The following is a 16,977-nucleotide window of genomic DNA, read 5'->3' as shown; positions in this document are numbered from 1 at the left end:
ACGGTGGGCACACAGCCAGAAGTGTCAGCGCCCGGCTCTGGGCTGGACTCTGGATCCAAGACGGAGGACAGCGTTGCCCTAGAGGAATCTGGTGGGGGAGAGGGGAGTGTCATGTGAGATGGGTTGTAATGGTCCGAAGCCACAGCCCAAAGGAGCGCCTTCCGTGCCAGGATTCTGGGGAGGCACGGCCCCCGTGGACAGACAGGAGTCGGGTCTCAGGGGATGTGTAGGAGTCCTGCAGGTTAAGAGGAGGGCGTCGGCGGAGGGAACAGGAATATGAGGCAGAAGTGGTGACATTTGCTTAAGGAGTCGTCTGCGGAGGATTTGTGGGGCTGCGGCACAGAGGGTGCCGGGGGGCGGGCCTGGGAGCTTTTCCTTCCTTCCTTTCCTTGTAACATCATGAATATGTAAAAGAGCAAAGGAGCCCGCGTCATTTGCCTTCTCTCTGGTGCACATTATTGGTAGTTTCCCGCACCGCATTCTTATTATAGCAGTGACCAGTTTTTATCCGGTTATTGGCCTTTGGAAATAGGACAGGGCCGGGCCCTCACTCCCGTTTCATAGCTGAGCAAGCTGAGGCTGGGAGAGGGGACTGGTGTGTCTGAAGACGCACAGTTGCTGGTGGGCCGTTGGGACTGCCTTTGGGCGCCATCCGGCTCAGAGACGCGGGCTTCTCATGTCAGTGGCGTCCCTTATCGCAGAGCGCAGGCTCTCGGCTTCAGCAGTTGCGGCTCACAGGCTGTAGGGCGCAAGCTCAGTAGTCGTGGTGTATGAGCTTAGCTGGTCCATGCACGTGGAATCTCCGCAGACCAGGATAGAGCCCGTGTGCCCTGCCCTGGCAGGGAGATTTTTATCCACTGAGCCACCAGGGAAGCCTTTACGTGGGAGGCTCTCTTGACTGCAAGCGTCCGTGCAGCTCATGAGACCCTCAGCTCCCACACCCTTCCCGCAGACTGGCCACGGAGGGTGCTACTCTACTGGGAACCCTTGGTTTTCCAAATGAGGTTTCCCATCGGTGGCCAGTGAGCCGCAGCAGGCTGTGCGTGGGGACCTGGTGCATGGTGACACCAGAACTGTGCTTTTTTTTTCTCCTGTGAGCAGCAGGACTCCTGAACCCCAGGCCCCTCTCCCTGACCATCTTACTGCTGTTGAAGGCGAGCATGAGTGTGTTTTGTTTTCCCAAGGGATGGCGCCGCCTCTCTGAGCTACCGCGTCCTGGATGGGCCGGAGAAGGTTCCTGTCGTGCATGTGGACGAGAAGGGCTTCCTGGCATCAGGGTCCGTGATCGGGACGTCCATGGTCGAAGTGACTGCCCAGGAAGCTTTCGGGGCCAACCAGACCGTCATTGTTGCTGTCAAGGTAGGATCTCGTCTGCCTCCGTTTTGGAATAATAAAAGCAGAAGTACTGTATTCCCTTTGAGGTGTGCAAGTAAATATACTCACCTTCTAGCCAAGAAATTGTAAGAAACTATTAAAGGTCCTAGGTGAGACTATAAAGAAAGCTGAGCACCAAAGAACTGATGCTTTTGAACTGTGGTGTTGGAGAAGACTCTTGAGAGTCTCTTGGACTGAAAGGAGATCCAACCAGTCAATCCTACAGGAGATCAGCCCTGAATACTCATTGGAAGGACTGACGCTGAAGCTCCAATACTCTGGCCACATGATGCAAAGAGCTGACTCACTGGAAAAGACCCTGGTGCTGGGAGAGATTGAGGGTGGGAAGAGAAGGGGACGCAAGAGGTTGAGGTGGTTGGATGGCATCACGACTCAATGGACATGAGTTTGAGCAAGCTCTGGGAGATGGTGAAGGGCAGGGAAGCACGGCGTGCTGCAGTCCGTGGGGTTGCAGAGAGTCAGCCACGACTGAGCAACTGAACAACAACAGGTGAGAAGCTGCAGCATCTCCTGGGTGTCAGAGCAAAGGTCCTTGGAAATGGTTGGTGGCAGTGAGCTCCTTCCCTGGCTGAGTGACTGTGGCCCAGAGCCGTCCGAGCCTTGCGGGACTGGTAGCCCCGTGTCCTGACCGGCCAGCGGGGCCTGGGTCAGCAGACACCTGAGCACGATGAACTCAGCGTGTGCTGTGTGCTGACCCAGAAAGCACTGGTGACAGACAGCTCTGGGAGGGTGAGGAGGCCCGTCTCACAGGCGAGGCCCTCGAGCCGCCGAGCGCTGCCCGGTGGCTGGGAGTCAGGCTCTGGGCTCCAGCCCGGGTTGGTGCCCGCTGGTGCCCCCCACACCCAGCATGCCCGTGCCCCCTGCCGCTCTGTGCTCCCTAAGACAGGAATGTTTTCCTGGGCGTCCCCCGGATCGGGTCCCAGGGTTTATCCTGAACGGAATTTTCTCTGCACATCTCATCACAACCACAATGTAATCCTCGCTGACAGAGCAAATACATGTCCTCTTGAATATTAATATTTAGACTCTGCTTGGGTCCTGGGCCTCTTTCCTTATTAGTATCTTTTTGTTTCAAGATGGGCATCTGGCAGGGAACCCTCAACCCTAGTTTCTGAGTAAGCGAAAGTGACTGCCGACTTGTCCCGTGTCACCAGATGGCATTGAGTGCCAACTGTGCGCCCATCCCTGGAAACAGGGGCTTTGAGGGGCTGGCTTTTTGGCCACGATGGATTTTACTGGAGACAGAGAACCAAGGCGGCTCTCTAAGGAGCTTGGGTTCCCGGGCTCCCGAAAGCCATCATCCCTTCCTTTCCCATCCCCCCTTTCCCTGGAGCACCTCTAGGCACCTCTGCAGCAGGCAGTGTCCCCCAGATACCACCGCCGTCCGAGCAGACATTGCTTCTACTTTAAATGCCTGGAGAGCCAGGTCCTCCGACGTGGCCCAGCATTCAAGGCCCAGGGGATATTTTTGCAACATGAATAATGATCTAATTTTTCACAGTCATGGACTCTGACTCTTGTGGGTTAGATTTCCTCGGAATGAGGCCAGCCACCGCGGGGAGGAGGAGGGCCAGCATCTGGGCTGGGACACTCTCTCCATGACCCCAAGTCGGTCTAGCCCCCAGGCGTCCTGAGCCGGGAGCAGCTGGAGCGGGCACCCGTCCTCGGGAGCGGGCTCTCTGGGGAGGCGTCCCTGGCACAGTTGTCACCGCACCTGCTTGCCATCCCCAGGTGTCCCCTGTTTCCTACCTGAGGATCTCCATGAGCCCCGCCTTGCACACCCGGAACAAGGAGGCTCTGGCGGCCCTGCCCCTGGGAGTGACTGTGACCTTCACCGTCCACTTCCACGACAACTCCGGAGATGTCTTCCACGCTCACAACTCCATCCTCAACTTTGCAACTAACAGGTAGGCAGTGGGCCCCCCGCGTTCCCCACGCGGAGTCACATCTCCATCAGATCCAGATCTGACTCACACAGATGACTGATAACCCTGCAGAGAGGCCAGCGCTGCTGAAGGATGAGTTCATCACTCATGGTTCCCAAGAGCAGGGAGTTCGCCCCACTCTCAGGACCCCAGGAGAAGCACTGGGCTCGGCCAGGCAGCAGGACTGAGGGGCCACTGCCGAGAGTCTTGATTATCATGAGACAGAAAGTCATTCGGCAGGGACGTCCCCTAATGCCCAAGAAGCAGAACCCAGAGGTCGGGGCTTGTGGCTGGAGGTTTGCACTAAGATTTCGTGGAAGCTGGAGGCGCAGACAACCCTGGCCCTGCAGTCTGGAGTGCGGCGCTCGCTGCTTTCTCTACAAAAGCCGATCGGAGAAGGCACAAGCCTTCCAACGCTCAGGTGTCGGTGAGGACGGAGTCCGGCGGTCACTGACCTGCTGTGTGCAGGCCCGCCTACGTGCCATCTCGCTGACTCTTCAGTGATGCCCGTTTGTAGAGGCCCAGAGAGGTCAAGCCACTTGTCTCAGGCCACACAGCCAGAGAGTAGGGTTTGAATACCAGGTCCCATGTGCGCTGCAAGGGTAGTTCTTTTCTGCTGACACTTTGGGACTAGAACTGCAGCCTCAGGCCGAATATGAGGGAGAGGGGAGTGGTCTCCAGGAAAGAGAGCCGTGGCCCCAGGCTAGGCCTGCCGGCCTGTGAGCCCACTGGAGCAGCAGTTTTCAAAGTGTGGTCCCCACACGGCAGCATCACACTGCCTGGGAGCCATTAATGCATGCTCTCAGGGCACCTGGTGGAACAAGGCCTTCGGGTGATTGTCAGGGCTGAGGACCACCGTCCCAAGGGATGTAGGCCAAGCCAGGAGGAGTTGAGAGGGGCCTCAGACCCGGAAGGAGGCAGCAGGGCTCCAGAGCCTCCTCTCCAGCCACAGCAGGTCGTGAGCAGGAGCTGGTGACCACTGCAGCCCGCGGGCCCTGGAGCAGACGTGTGCCCCGCGCTAGCACACCCGGGGCCAGGCCCTGGGAAAGTGGGGTCTGGAGTCAGGCCTGGGTCCAGTCCGGCTCTGCCCTCTCTGGGCCCCGTGAGCCTGGATGGACAGGTCACCCCTCCAGGCTGCCGTGTCTACACCTGCCGTGTGGGAAAGTGGCCTCGTCCCCCGGGCCACCAGCTGAGGCTGTGGTCACGAGGGCCTCTGGCCTGCAGGGTGCTCCATGCACACAGCAGGGCGTCTGCAGGTCTGGGGCACAGGCCGCCCCTCGTCCAGAAGTCACATGGGCCCTTCCGTGGCTGGGACATCCGTCTCCACGAGAGCGGTCAGGGCTTGGGCGGCGGGCGCGCGGGGAGGGAGGCCATGGAGCAGGGGCCCTGACCCTCCACTTGCTCAGCCCACCCGTCCCTCCCAGCTCGCAGGGGCTGTCGTTCCCCGATTGCCCACGTGTGCCCGCACGCCTGGGCTGACCTTAGCTCTTTCCAGCTGCTGACCGGGTTTGCTGCTCGCATCAAGCCTGTGATGTGGGTACATGGTCAGCCCCACTCAGCAGAGGAGAAAGCAGGTGGGCAGGGGCGATGCCCTTGTCCCAGTTACCCGATTGAGGGCTGCCCGTGCCCCCAGAGTGTCCAGGTTCCCTGCTCGGGCGGGCTGGGAGCACAGCTTCATCACCTGCTCTGGGCCTCGGCCTCCCCATGGGACATGGGGGTGCTGAAGCTGGCTGTCCTGTCTGGGCCGTGGATGGTGGGGGAGTCCGGCTGGTATAGCCTGCAGCCCCCTCACCTAGAACAGCTGCTCCGTGAACCTGAGCCAGGCGGCATCAGGGCGCAGTGGGCAGGCGTGGGGGCCCAGCCGGGGCCCTCCCTGGGAGCTGGGGCCACTCCCGAGACTGAGAGCCACGTCTCCCGTGCTGCAGGGACGAGTTCGTGCAGATCGGGAAGGGCGTCGCCAACAACACCTGCGTGATCCGCACGGTCAGCGTGGGCCTGACGCTGCTCAGGGCGTGGGACGCGGCGCACGGCGGCCTCTCCGACTTCGTCCCGCTGCCCGTCCTGCAGGCCATCTCCCCCGACCTGTCCGGGGCGGTGGTGGTGGGGGACGTCCTCTGTCTGGCCACGGTTCTGGTCGGCCCGGAAGGTACAAGGGGGTCCGGCCGAGGGAGGCGTGTCTTGGGTTGGGAGGTGGGAAGGGCTGCTCTGGCCCCCGGGGCCGGTGTGCACGTGGAGCTTGGTGAGGTTCTGGAGCGGGCATCAGAAAACCGCTATCCCGACCGGGGCCAGCCAGCAGCCTCTCTCTGCACTGGGCTGTAACTGGTGCTCGGCCACACCCGCCAGCTCCCCGTGTCAGTGGCCGCTCTCATCTGCGTGCTGAGTGGCAGCATCAGAGACAGTCAGGCATGTCCAGCCCAAGTACTTACTGTCTGGCCTTTTACAGGGACCTGGTGGCTCAGAGGGTAAAGAATCAGCCTGCAATGCAGAGACGTGGGTTCCATCCCTGGGTGGGGAAGGTCCCCTGGAGGAGGGCATGGCCGCCCACTCCAGCGTTCTTGCTTGGAGAATCCCATGGACAGAGGAGCCTGGCGGGCTACGGGCCAGGGGCTTGCAAAAGAGTCGATAGGACTTTAGTTGCGACTAAGCAACGATAACAACAAACTCATTTTAAAATGAAGTTACACACTGCCTGTAAAGAAAAGCAAATATTATTTGCCACAAATAGAAGGTGGTTGTTGAATGTTCTCCTCGTGTTTATTATATAACAAGGTTGGCTTTTCACTAAGGACCGCCGTCTAGTGACAGCGCAGAGTCTGCCACCTGGCTTGTTTGTGTAAAAAGGACTGCATAGCAGGGTGGCTGAGTGGGGGCGATGCTGGGGCTGGCACGCAGCGAGCCGGCCCTGGAGGACCAGCGCCCGGGTCACCCCAGAATGGGATATGACCGTGAAGTTTCCGGGCGGAGGCATTGGGCAGGGGCCCTGGCCACTCAGGGAGCAGGTGGCCGTGGCCAGGAGCCAGGGGAGGAGCGGGGGGCTTGGGGCAGCAGGGACGCTGCCCGGGGACCCAGGTAAGATGGGAACAGCTGGAGTGTGAGGCGTGGGAAAGACAGTCACGCGCAGTTTCCCCTCCCAGGAGTCGCCGGGACCTGGAGTTCGTCAGCCAGCAGCGTCCTCCACGTCGACCCCAAGACAGGCGTGGCCCTCGCCCGGCAGGCAGGCTCCGTGACCGTCTACTATGAGGTCGCCGGGCACCTGAGGACCTATAAGGAGGTGGGCTTCGGGCACATGTGTTTGACCCCCTGGGGGTGGAAAGCTCGGCTTGCCTGCTGACTGCTTCTCTTCTCCATGTAAGAAGCTCCAGTGCCCCGTGAGGCAGTTGGCTGGGGGTCATGAGCCTGGTGGGGGGGGCGGGCAGGCCCCTCCTCGCAGGCCACCGGCCCCCCGGTCTACAGCGGTGGGAGGACAGAGGCGGGCTCTTGGGGGCATCCCTGCGCCCACGTCACCTCCATGGAGCCCCATGGGCAGGACTGTCCGCGTGGGCATCCCCTGGGGTGTGGCGGCCGTGGGCGGCCCCGTGCAGCGATTTGGCGTCACCGGCAAAGCTAGCCTCCCCCAGCGAGTCACCTTTCAAGTCTCTGTGGAGGCGAACAAGACCGCTTTCTCTCCTGTCTATCTCCAGCCGAGAATGAATCAATGAGCGGAGTCTGGCTGCGTTCCACACGTCTCATTTTCCGAGCAGCGTGTGCTCCGTGGAACCCAGCAGTGTCACCTAATAGCGGGCGTGTTCAGCACTGCTGCTGGGGCGAGTTAGCGCAGACAGAGGCACCGTGTGACCGACGGAGCGGTGCCTCCCACCCCGAGAAGCCCGGGAGGGCAGCTGGACAGGCTTGGGAGAGGGGGGCTGGCAGAGCAGGGCGCCACCCGGCAAACGCAGGCAGGCTTTGAGAGCCAGCTCTGGGGCTGGAACTCAGGGTGTGGAGCAGCGGAGGCTGCTTTGCAATCGGATCACAGTTTAGTTCAGTCGCTCAGTCGTTTTTGTGACCCCATGGACTGCAGCATGCCAGGCCCCCCTGTCCATCACAACATGCATTCAATTCCAGGTCCCTCCTAGCGTGGTTAGGTGTGATGGCTCGGGGGCCAGGCTGTGTGGGTTCAAATCCCAGCTGGTCATGGAGAGGCGATGTGACCTTGGGCTCTCTGTGCCTCAGTTTTCTTGCTGGCAAAATGGGGCTGACGTTGTTGTGTGAAATGAATGAGTCGTTCACGGGTGTGAAGCCCTTAGGATGATACTTGGCGCATCACCCGTGCTTCATGGATATGAGCTGCTGCTGTTCGGGGTGAGGACGTTGTAACTTAGGCCAGATGCAGCAGGGATTCATCAGAGAATTTTTTTTAAGGCCAAGAGTGATGTTGATCAGAGGTGCATTTGGAAAGATTGCCGGGTGCCCGGCTGAGTCCAGGAGCCCGAGGGAGGGGGCAGTGAGGCCTGGCGCCCGTGGGTGAGGCAGACTGAGGGTTTGGAGACGCTCAGGAGGGAGGATCATCGGAGCTCAGTGACCATTCGGGAGGAGGAAGCCTTGGGAGTGAGTGTCCAGGTCTGGCCTGGGCGACAGGAGGGGAGCAGAGAGGGGAGCAGGGAGGCAGGGCGGAGCTGGGGGCGGGTGACGGGGGTTTGAGGTGGTTGTGGCTCCTCCAGGCCGGGCTGGGGCCCACACAGCTGGGCGGCTGTGTCAGGAGCTCCAGGGCTGAACGCTGGAGACGGCAAAGGGTGGGGGCGTGGGGGGTCTGCAGCCCTAGAGGCGGCGGGACCACACAGGGCCTCCCGGAGCAGCAGCCAAGTGGAGCCTGGCCTGGGGCCTCTCCCCAGGGCAGGGGCGGAGGTGTTGCAGGGGAGGGGTGAGTGGAGAAAGACCACCCCTCAAAATGCCCGTGTGAGCCTGCAGTTTGGTCAGGCTGGTTCATCTTGAATAAATGGCACTGAAGTAAACTAGGTCCTTCTCTCTTCGCTGAAAGATTAATTAACCGAGCTGACGTACGGAGAAGCGGTCGTAGCTGTCGGGAGCCAGAGTCCCCGGTCCACCCCCGACAGCCGCGTGATTTCAGGCCTGATGTTGACCCTGCCCCGTGCTGGGAGAGGCAGCTGGCTCTGAGGGGGCGTCCACCCAGGCTGGGGTCTAGCCCAGCTGTGCCCCATGCAAGCAAATCACGTGGCCACGGAGCCTCGGTCTTGCCCCCTGGACCGTGGAAAGGGCAGTACCTGATCCTGGGCGCTCAACGACCCACCCCGGCTTCCTCCCCAGATCGTGGTCAACCTGCCTCAGAGAATCGTGGCCCGGTACGCCCGCCCCGTCCAGAGCAGCTTCCAGGAGGTCTCGGCCTCCAAAGTGATGGTCACCGTGGGAGACCGGAGCTCCAACCTGAGAGGTAGGGAGTGAGGGGCTAGGAGGCCTGGGGGGCCCTGCCGGGCCGGGGAGCAGACCCTTCAGATGGGTTTCTGTGCCCTTCCTGCCCAGACTTGCCTCGCCCACTCTTGGGAGCGCATTTAACCCCCGCTGGCCCACTCCTCCCGGCTCTTTAGAAATTCGAGTCCTCCGCAGGCAGAGGCAGTGAGGGACGTTTCTGAAGGCCGTGCTGAGACACTGCCCGCTTCTGGGCTCGGCGACGCAGTGTCAGCCCTGGGCACCCAGCTGGAGAAAGCCTCACCCTGCCACCACACAGCCCTGAAAAGCTGGCCTAGCAGGCCTCACCACTCATTCTGATTTCTGTAATTCTCCCAAGTCCTGCATGGAATAGTCAACCTCCTCCCCTGCCCACGACAGCCCTGGACAGCAACTGCCAGAAATCAGTGCGTCCGCGTGCTGTGCTGTGCTTAATCACTTAGCCGTGGCCAGTTCCTTGCAGCCCCATGGACAGGGTACCAATGGGGAACCGAAGTCCAGGGATGAATTGCCATTTCCCCTGGTGGCTCAGTGGTAAAGAACCCGCCTGTCAGTGCAGGAGACGCAGGACCTGAGTGTTCAATCCCTGGGTCTGAAAGATCCCCTGGAGGAGGGCATGACAACCCGCTCCAGTATTCTTGCCTGGAGAATCCCATGGACAGAGGAGCCTGGTGGGCTACCGTCCGGGGGGTCACAGAGTCAGACACACACGCCGGCTGTCAGGAGCAGACGACATGCATGAGCGGGCCAGACCCAGCTGCCCGGCCTCTGGACGCTCTCTGGACGCAGGCTCTGAACAAGCGCTGACATGGCCTGTTCCCTCAGCCTTTATAAGCTGCGGTCAAGAGGGCTGTGGGTGCGGGTCTGGTTCTCGGAGCAGCCGGCCCCCGCGTGGTCTGCTCTGGCGTCCTGTGTTGGGCTCCGCGGGCGAGGGCTGAGGTGGGGGCCCCGGGGGCCTGGGTGCGGCGCCCCTCACCGCCTGCCCTACTCCCCCCCCACCCCCGTCTGCAGGCGAGTGCTCCCCCGGCCAGGTGGCAGGCATTGCGGCCCTGCGCCCAGAAGCCCTCCTCTCTTGCCAGCTGCAGTTCAAGCAGGACGTCTTCGACTTCCCGGCACGAGAGGTCTTCACCGCGGAGCCCGAGTTTGACGCCGCCCTGGGTGAGCCTGCGGGTCTGGAGGGGAACGGGAGCTGCACGGTGGGTGTGCCCGCGCTGTGTCGGGCTCACAACGGCCGTCTGTCCGGGGCAGGCCCCGTACCTGTCAGGAGCCTGACCTGGGGATGGATGTGGTCGTCCTGGCCTCCGGGTTACTGCGACCTCCGGGAGGGTTCGCGTTCCTATGCCAGGTGCCGGCCTCCCCCAGTGGCTGCCTCCACCCCCGGAGAGGACGTGCTTCTGAGCTGAGAAACCTGGTCCAAGGCCTTTCCTGCTCTTTGCAGCTCAGAGCTTGGAGGCTGCTCCCCTCAAGACTTGGGAAGGAAGGTGGTGCCCTGCGCTGCCGGCATGATGAGGCTCAGGGTGGGGCTCGCTCCGTGGAGGCAGGGCCTTTATTCACTCTTAGAGTCCCGGGCGTCTCTGGAGTGTAGCTGCTCCACAGACCTGCTGACCGGAGCCGGGGAGCTGGCGGCCGGCCCCACGGGCTGGCCCTGAGAGGAGGGCCGCCCTCACAGGGAGCCGGGACAGCTCAGAACATTCCCCGTGACGAGCCTGCGTGGCGCCCAGCTCGAGTCAGAGCTGCCGTGAGCGTCTCCGTGGACGGGCGTGCAGCACGTTGCTCGGCTCTCTCTGAGGACGCGCGGCCCGGCGCCACCCGGCGAGTTTGGCTGTAGCCGGAGGCCAGGCCCCCCTCTGCCCACTCCGTGTCTGTCCCTCCGGCTGCTGTCTGGGGTCTGGGCCGTACCTGCAGGCACACTGCGTGCAGGACCGAGCTGGGGCTCAGCGCCAAGTAGGCTCTCGGCTGTCCCAGGCCCTGTGGATCGGCCAGCACAGCCCCACACGGGGTTGATGTTACCCCCACTTGAGGGCACAGAGTCAGCCAGGAAGCCAGCTCGCCTGGGGGCTCCCCACTGGTGAAGGTGGGGGAGGAGGAAAGGAAGGGACTGGCCTCGAGGCGCCTGGCTGGCAGGAACACGGGGGGAGACCCCATCCCAGGCGCCCTGGTCCCCAGCTCACGGAGCCTCCCCAGGCGCCCTCAGCACTGTTCATTCAGCCCAGGAACCTGCTGCGGGCCAGGCGCGGACCCCAAATAGTCCCAGCCAGGCCACCGTAGAGCCTCCTGCAGCACCCGGGGCGTCAGCTATAGAGGAGTCAGCCCCGCTGGGTGTGGGGCCAACGTTGGGTCGTGGTGTCAGTTCAGCCTTCCCTCTCTCCCGCTCTGAGCGAGCCTGGTGGGGCCCCAAGATTCAGAGATGGACCTGGTATTCCTGCCCCAGGGGAGTCCGTGAACAGAGAACTCCAGGACAGTCGGGAGCTCTGGGCCCAGAAAGGGGGCCCAGGGTGGGCGGGGACACTGAAGAGGGACTTCCCAGGAGGCCCCTGGAGGAGGGCGTGCCTCACCTGGGCTCCAAAGGATGCACAGGAGTCCTCCAGGGAGAAGGAACGGCGGCAGGGCCTGGGTGGGGAGGGGACCGGGCAGAACGGCGCCCCTGTCTCTGCAGGCCGGTCCCTGGGGGCCTGGGTGGGGAGGCACCAGGGGAACGGCGCCCCTGTCTGGGTGGGGAAGGCACTGGGGGAACGGCGTCTCTGTCTTCGCAGGCCGGTACGTCTGCTCGGTGACGATGCTCCGGCTGACGGACCAGCAGCTGAAGCACCTGAGCCTGAAGAGGACGGCGCTGCTGGTCACAGCGTCCCTCCCGGGCAGCCCCTCCCCTGCGGAGCAGGTCGGGGCCGAGGTGCCCTTCAGCCCCGGGCTTTACGCCGACCAGGCCGAAATCCTTCTGAGCAACCACTACAGCAGCTCCGAGGTGAAGGTCTTTGGCGCCATGGAGGTTCTGGAGCACCTGGAGGTGAGCGGTGAGCAGGGGGGAGCCAAGGCCTCCAGAAGGAGCAGGAGGCGGGGAGGAGCAGCTGCCCCCGTGAAGTCCCGGGCTGCCTCTCTCTGAAATGAGGGCCGAGTTAGACACTCTCGACCATTCTTTTTCCCAGAGCAGAGTCACTGTCTCTCGTTGTTCAGTCGCTCAGTCGTGTCCGACTCTGTGACCCCATGGGCTGCAGAGGCCAGGCCTCCCTGTCCATCACCATCTCCCAGAGTTTACCCAGGCTCCTGTCCATCGAGTCGGTGATGCCATCCAGCCACCTCCTCCTCTGTCTCCCCTTCTCCTCCTGCCTCTGTCTTTCCGGGCATCAGGGTCTTTTCCAGTGCTGTCTGTCGGCCCGTATGATGGTGTGAAGGGTCGTGGCTGCTCCTGTCCCCCGCAGCGCGTGCTCAGCAAACGTGTCACGTGTCCGCGAATGAGCTCAGTGCGGGACGCGTGGTGGCCGAGAGCAGGGCGAGGAGCTCTGAGCCCTCACCTGTCGCAGACCCTGCTCACCTGTGGGCAGCAGGTCCCCAGCTCTGGGCCTGGGCCACGCTGGGTGCTGAAGGGGGTTCCGGGGCCCGGCAGGGTGGGAGGAGCCCGGGGCGCCGTGTGCAGGGCTCGCGGGGTCTCCTGGGCCTGCTCTCTGCAGCCTTGGCTCCGGAGTGAGACAGGGATGAATTGGCTGCTGACAGGGAGGGTCTGCTGGGCCCTGGGCTGGGCTGCTGGCATCTGATAGCCCATTGACCAGAGCTCCGGCCGCCCCCTCGGGAAGCGGAGTTTGGGGATCACTTACATAGTGCAGCATTATTTAAAAGGAGCTGTTGATTAGAATTCCGTGATACTGATTTGTTCTTTTAAAAAACACCCAGCCTAGACCGCGTGCTCCTCTGACTTCGTGGGTTATGTGCCTGTCAGCTGGGTGTGCCCAGGTACCAGGGCCGCACGAGTGTCAGGAAGAAGTAGGGGCGCGCCCCTCAGCCCTGGGGCCCCCCCCGAGGGTGCAGTGGTGAGCCCACCTGCCAATGCAGGATGCAAGAGATGCAGGTTCCATCCCTGGGTTGGGAAGATCCCCTGGAGGAGGGCATGACAACCCACTCCGGTATTCTAGCCTGGAGAATCCTATGGACAGAGGAGCCTGGTAGGCTACGGTCCACGGGGTCGTGGAGAGTTGGACACGACTGAGCCGGCATTCACATCCTCAGCCCTGACATCTCTCCCAGGTGAAGTCGGGGTCCCCGGCCGTGCTGGCTTTCGTGAAGGAAAAGTCTCTGGGGCTGCCGAGCTTCGTCACCTACACAGTCAGCATCTCGGACCCCACGGCCGGCAGCCAGGGGCCTCTGTCCACCGCCCTGACCTTCTCCAGCCCCAGCACTAACCAGGCTGTCACCATCCCAGTCACTGTGGCCTTTGTGATGGACCGCCGAGGCCCGGGTGCTCGTGAGTCATGGGACAGGGCCCCAGGGGGGCGGGCGGTCAGCGTGGTCCAGCCAGGAGCGGCACCCGGGAGTCTGGGGGCGGGAGGAGCAGAAGCACACGTGCCCCGCAGTGAGTGAACGAGCCACGGTCAGGCAGGCTTTGCTCCCCTCGCCCCCCATCTGCACTCACAGGCAGCCGGAGGGGCTCTAGTAAAATGTGGCTAGCTTGTACCGCTTGAGCACGGCCTTGGCTTCTGGGGCGTGCCCCTGAAGGGCTGGAAGCTGAGCCTCCTCCCTGCTCCAGGAGGCAGGGTCCTGGGCCTCGGGCAGGTGGGTTCAAGCAGCCAGAGACGGCCGGGGGCGGGCCCCGGGCTGACTGGGCCCTGACCCAGCCCCTGGCCCGCTGAGCGTGGGCACAGCTCTCGGGCTCTGCGGGCGCTTTGGTGACCGTGTCCCTGGACTGCAGATGGCGCCGGGCTCTTCCAGCACGTCCTGGACTCCTACCAGGCCATGTTCTTCACGCTCTTCGCCCTGTTGGCCGGGACGGCGGTCATGATCATAGGTGAGCTGGGCACGCCGTGTCCCCCCCGTCCGTCTGCCCCACCCTCCCCGCCCCCACTCTAATAGCCGCTCGTGTCTCTCTCAGCCTACCATGCGATCTGCGCGCCCCGGGAGCCCCCCGCCACGCCAGCCCTCTCCCCGAGAGCCAGCCCTCAGCACAGCCCCCACTGTGAGTAACCACCCTGCGGAGCGGTCTGGAGGTGGGGGGACCCCGGGTCTCATGAGGCCCGGCCCTGGGCGTGAGTTGTGAGCCCCAGGGCGCAGGTCCGGGTGCTGGTGGGGGACGTCGGTCCTGGGCAAGGAGAGCTTTCCCCGGGGCAGACTGGGCAAGATGGAGGGGCTGGGGCCAGGGACCCTGGGTCTGCCGGTGTACCGGCAGAGAGGCTGGTTCCCGCCCTCTGGCGCCGCTTCCTAGGGCTCCCAGCGCGGGGTGGATGGGCTGACTCAGAGGTGAGGGTTTGGGCGGTCCCGAGGAGATAATGCTCAGAGAAGAACTGCATGACTCACTCCTCTTCATAATCCAGCTGTCTCTGCGATGCTGAGGCCCCACGAGTGGCGTCCCCTCTGCTGTGCAGTGTACAACCTGCACCACTGTACATGGCGGCCCTGTGTCTCCCGATTCCCTTTCAAGGGTTCCCTCCTCTACACAGAGAATCCTTGAGGGGGTGTCTGCTGACCTGCACGGGGGCATGGCCTGGCTTCAAGGGGCCTGTGAGCTTCTTGGAAGGGGACACAGCTTTGTGTATAGATGCGTCTTGCTGGGTAACAAGACTGTCCATGTGTCCTGGGCTCTAGAATCACAGCCCTCGTCCAGGCTGCCTCTCGGGCCTGTGACGGCCAGGGGAGGCCGTGGACCGCTCAGCAGCTCGCCTCCCTCTGTCGACACGGATCACGGCACACGCCTCCCTGCTTCACGTGAGCCGTGGCGGGGGCTTCACCTTGCCTCCCGAGCATTCCAGACCCTTCCACCCACACATGTGGGAGTCTGTCCCTGCAGCCTTCACTGCCCGGAGGGACAGGCCCCTTTCCCCGAGTGCCCCCGGATGGAACGCGGCCTTGGGATCCTGAGTCTCTGCCCAGCAGGCTGTGCGCTCTGGGAGGTCCGGGTTGTGGCCCAGGCCCCTGCCTGTGCCGCTTGGGAGGCCCCTGTGGACCCCGCCTACCGGCCCGGGAGCCTGGGCCTCTTCCTGACCATCGTCTGGCGCCGGCCTGCGGGGCCTGGGGGCGTCGAGGTCTCCCTTCCGCTGACCACGTCTTTCTTCCTGCCTAGATTTTGCTGCCTCGTCACCAACACCTTTCAACGCACTGCCTCCTGCCCGCCGATCCAGCCCCGCCTCGGGGCTGTGGAGCCCTTCGTACCCGTCCCACTAGGCGGCAGGCCGAGGCCCCGGGCCCCCACCGCCCCGGGACAGGCCTGCCGGGTCCAGCCTGGAGCGAGCCCCGGCCCCAGCCGCCATCGCCGCCGCCCCCTGCCTGGAACTGGAGTCTAGGCTGTGCCCAGGAGCTCAATCTCACATGTAGGAATTTAAGTTTGTTGTTTGGCGGTGGGGGTGGCGGGGGGTTGCTTCTATTGTTGTTTTGTTTTACTCAGAGTCTTGCCGAGGTGAAGACTTTGGCTCCCTCCTCGACCTGTCGTCTGGGGCTTCTCGAAGCACACGCAGCTTTTATTTTGGAGTCTCTAGAATCACACCGTTCTCAGGACTCAGAGCAGGTGGCAGTCTGTGGACCAAGGGTCTGTAGATGCTGTGACAGCCGTGTTCTCAGGGAAAGGACTTTGTCAGTGATGTTTCTTATTTGTGTGAGTTCTTTTCTCTCTGGAAACCCGACATTTCCCCTCTGTCCAGCTCCTGCTGGGAAATGACTGGAGCGAATGGACGCGAGTGACCGGGGCCACCCCAGGGCAACACGAGGAGAATCAGGGCTGGGCCAAGGCGCCCAGATCAGCCTTGGGGGCTCCTGAAACTCCCGGAGCTGGGCAGCTTGCCTCCTGCCCCCACCGAGGGCCGCTGTGAACCGACAGTCTCCTCTGTGGTTCTTTGTTTTCCCTGGCGGTGAACTGGGCCTCCGCCCCGGGGGACAGCCCGTCCTGCCTGTCCCGGCTTCCCTATCAGCGCGGGGGCCTCAGAGTCGTAATCAGGGAGACGTCCTTGACCTGGAGCCAGGCACCACCCGTGTGGTCAGCCCCCTGCCCCCGCACAGACCCGTGTTCTCCGCCGCTCCTCCCGTACCAAGCGCCTCGCGGATCTGAGCCTCCGCCGCCCTGCAGGACGGCCTCCCTCAAGGCAGCTCCCAGATGGGCCAGGGAGGAGGCGGCTCGGAAAACAGCCTCCCACCCAGCCCTCATCCATGCAGCAGCTGAGACCTCTAGGACGCGGCCCTACCGTGGCCGGGGAGCTGGGCTGCCCCCAGGAAGCCCCAGAGCCCGGCACGCATGGGCCCTGCCGTGGGGCCCCCAGCTTTGACCCTGAGCCATATGCCCGAGTCTGCCTCAGTCCTTCGGGGCTGGACCACGCAATTTATTTTTTTAAAGCTAGAGACAGGAAGAATTGTGCCTTGGCGTATTACTTGAGCTCAAACTGACAACTTGGATGTAAATAGGCGCATTTCTACTTGGTTTATTTAATAAAGCTCAGTTTAATTTCTTAACACGAGTGTGATTATTGCCGGAATCCCATGCGTCCTGCCGGGAGCTGACCCAGGCCTGGTGTTGCTGTTTCCTGTTGTGTAAATATGGGGAGCGGGTCTGTTCCATGGGCCTCTCGTCTCTGGCTGCACACCCAGGCCTCCCTCCCCTCTGAGGGATCTCTGTGACCATCACCAGCCCCACTGCCCCACCCTGGCTGGTCCAGCCTCGAGGATGGGAACGGACCTGGTTCTAGTATGTCTCCAGAATCTGGTCCACAGGAACACCTAGAACACATTTAACTGATACATATGCCCCTGGTGGCTCAGACGGTAAAGAGTGTGCCTGCAATGTGGGAGACCCAGGACAGAGGAGAATGGAGAATCTCCTCTAGAGACACTGTCCAGAGAATCCATGGACAGAGGAGGTTGGTGGGCTCCAGTCTATGGGGTTGCAAAGAGTTGGACGCAATTGAGTGGCTAACACACACATATGCACACGTGCTCAGCTCAGGACCTGCCTGGCACGCAGCACTCAATACAAGTCAGCACAGCCCTCAGGCACGCCCCCTCAGTGACGCAAGACGGCTGCCAGGATCCAGGC

The 16,977-nt window shown here is 62.6% G+C and overlaps 1 protein-coding gene across 1 annotated transcript in view; it reads left to right on the top strand.

The window, feature by feature from the left end:
* The window catches only part of NUP210 (nucleoporin 210), an 88,070-nt gene extending 71,673 nt beyond the window's left edge, over positions 1-16,397 (top strand). Inside the window, exons 30-40 of the mRNA XM_043442733.1 lie at positions 1,185-1,359; positions 3,127-3,302; positions 5,246-5,466; positions 6,455-6,591; positions 8,622-8,745; positions 9,771-9,917; positions 11,513-11,763; positions 12,996-13,212; positions 13,657-13,752; positions 13,837-13,920; positions 15,022-16,397. Coding sequence (XP_043298668.1) covers positions 1,185-1,359; positions 3,127-3,302; positions 5,246-5,466; positions 6,455-6,591; positions 8,622-8,745; positions 9,771-9,917; positions 11,513-11,763; positions 12,996-13,212; positions 13,657-13,752; positions 13,837-13,920; positions 15,022-15,122 — 1,729 coding nt within the window. The 3' untranslated portion in view covers positions 15,123-16,397. The remainder of the gene's footprint in view (positions 1-1,184; positions 1,360-3,126; positions 3,303-5,245; positions 5,467-6,454; positions 6,592-8,621; positions 8,746-9,770; positions 9,918-11,512; positions 11,764-12,995; positions 13,213-13,656; positions 13,753-13,836; positions 13,921-15,021) is intronic.
* The last annotated feature ends 580 nt before the right edge of the window (positions 16,398-16,977 follow it).

Source organism: Cervus canadensis, chromosome 22 (genome assembly GCF_019320065.1).
Source record: "Cervus canadensis isolate Bull #8, Minnesota chromosome 22, ASM1932006v1, whole genome shotgun sequence".
NCBI lineage: Eukaryota > Metazoa > Chordata > Mammalia > Artiodactyla > Cervidae > Cervus > Cervus canadensis.
This window is presented reverse-complemented; position numbering and strand designations above follow the sequence as displayed.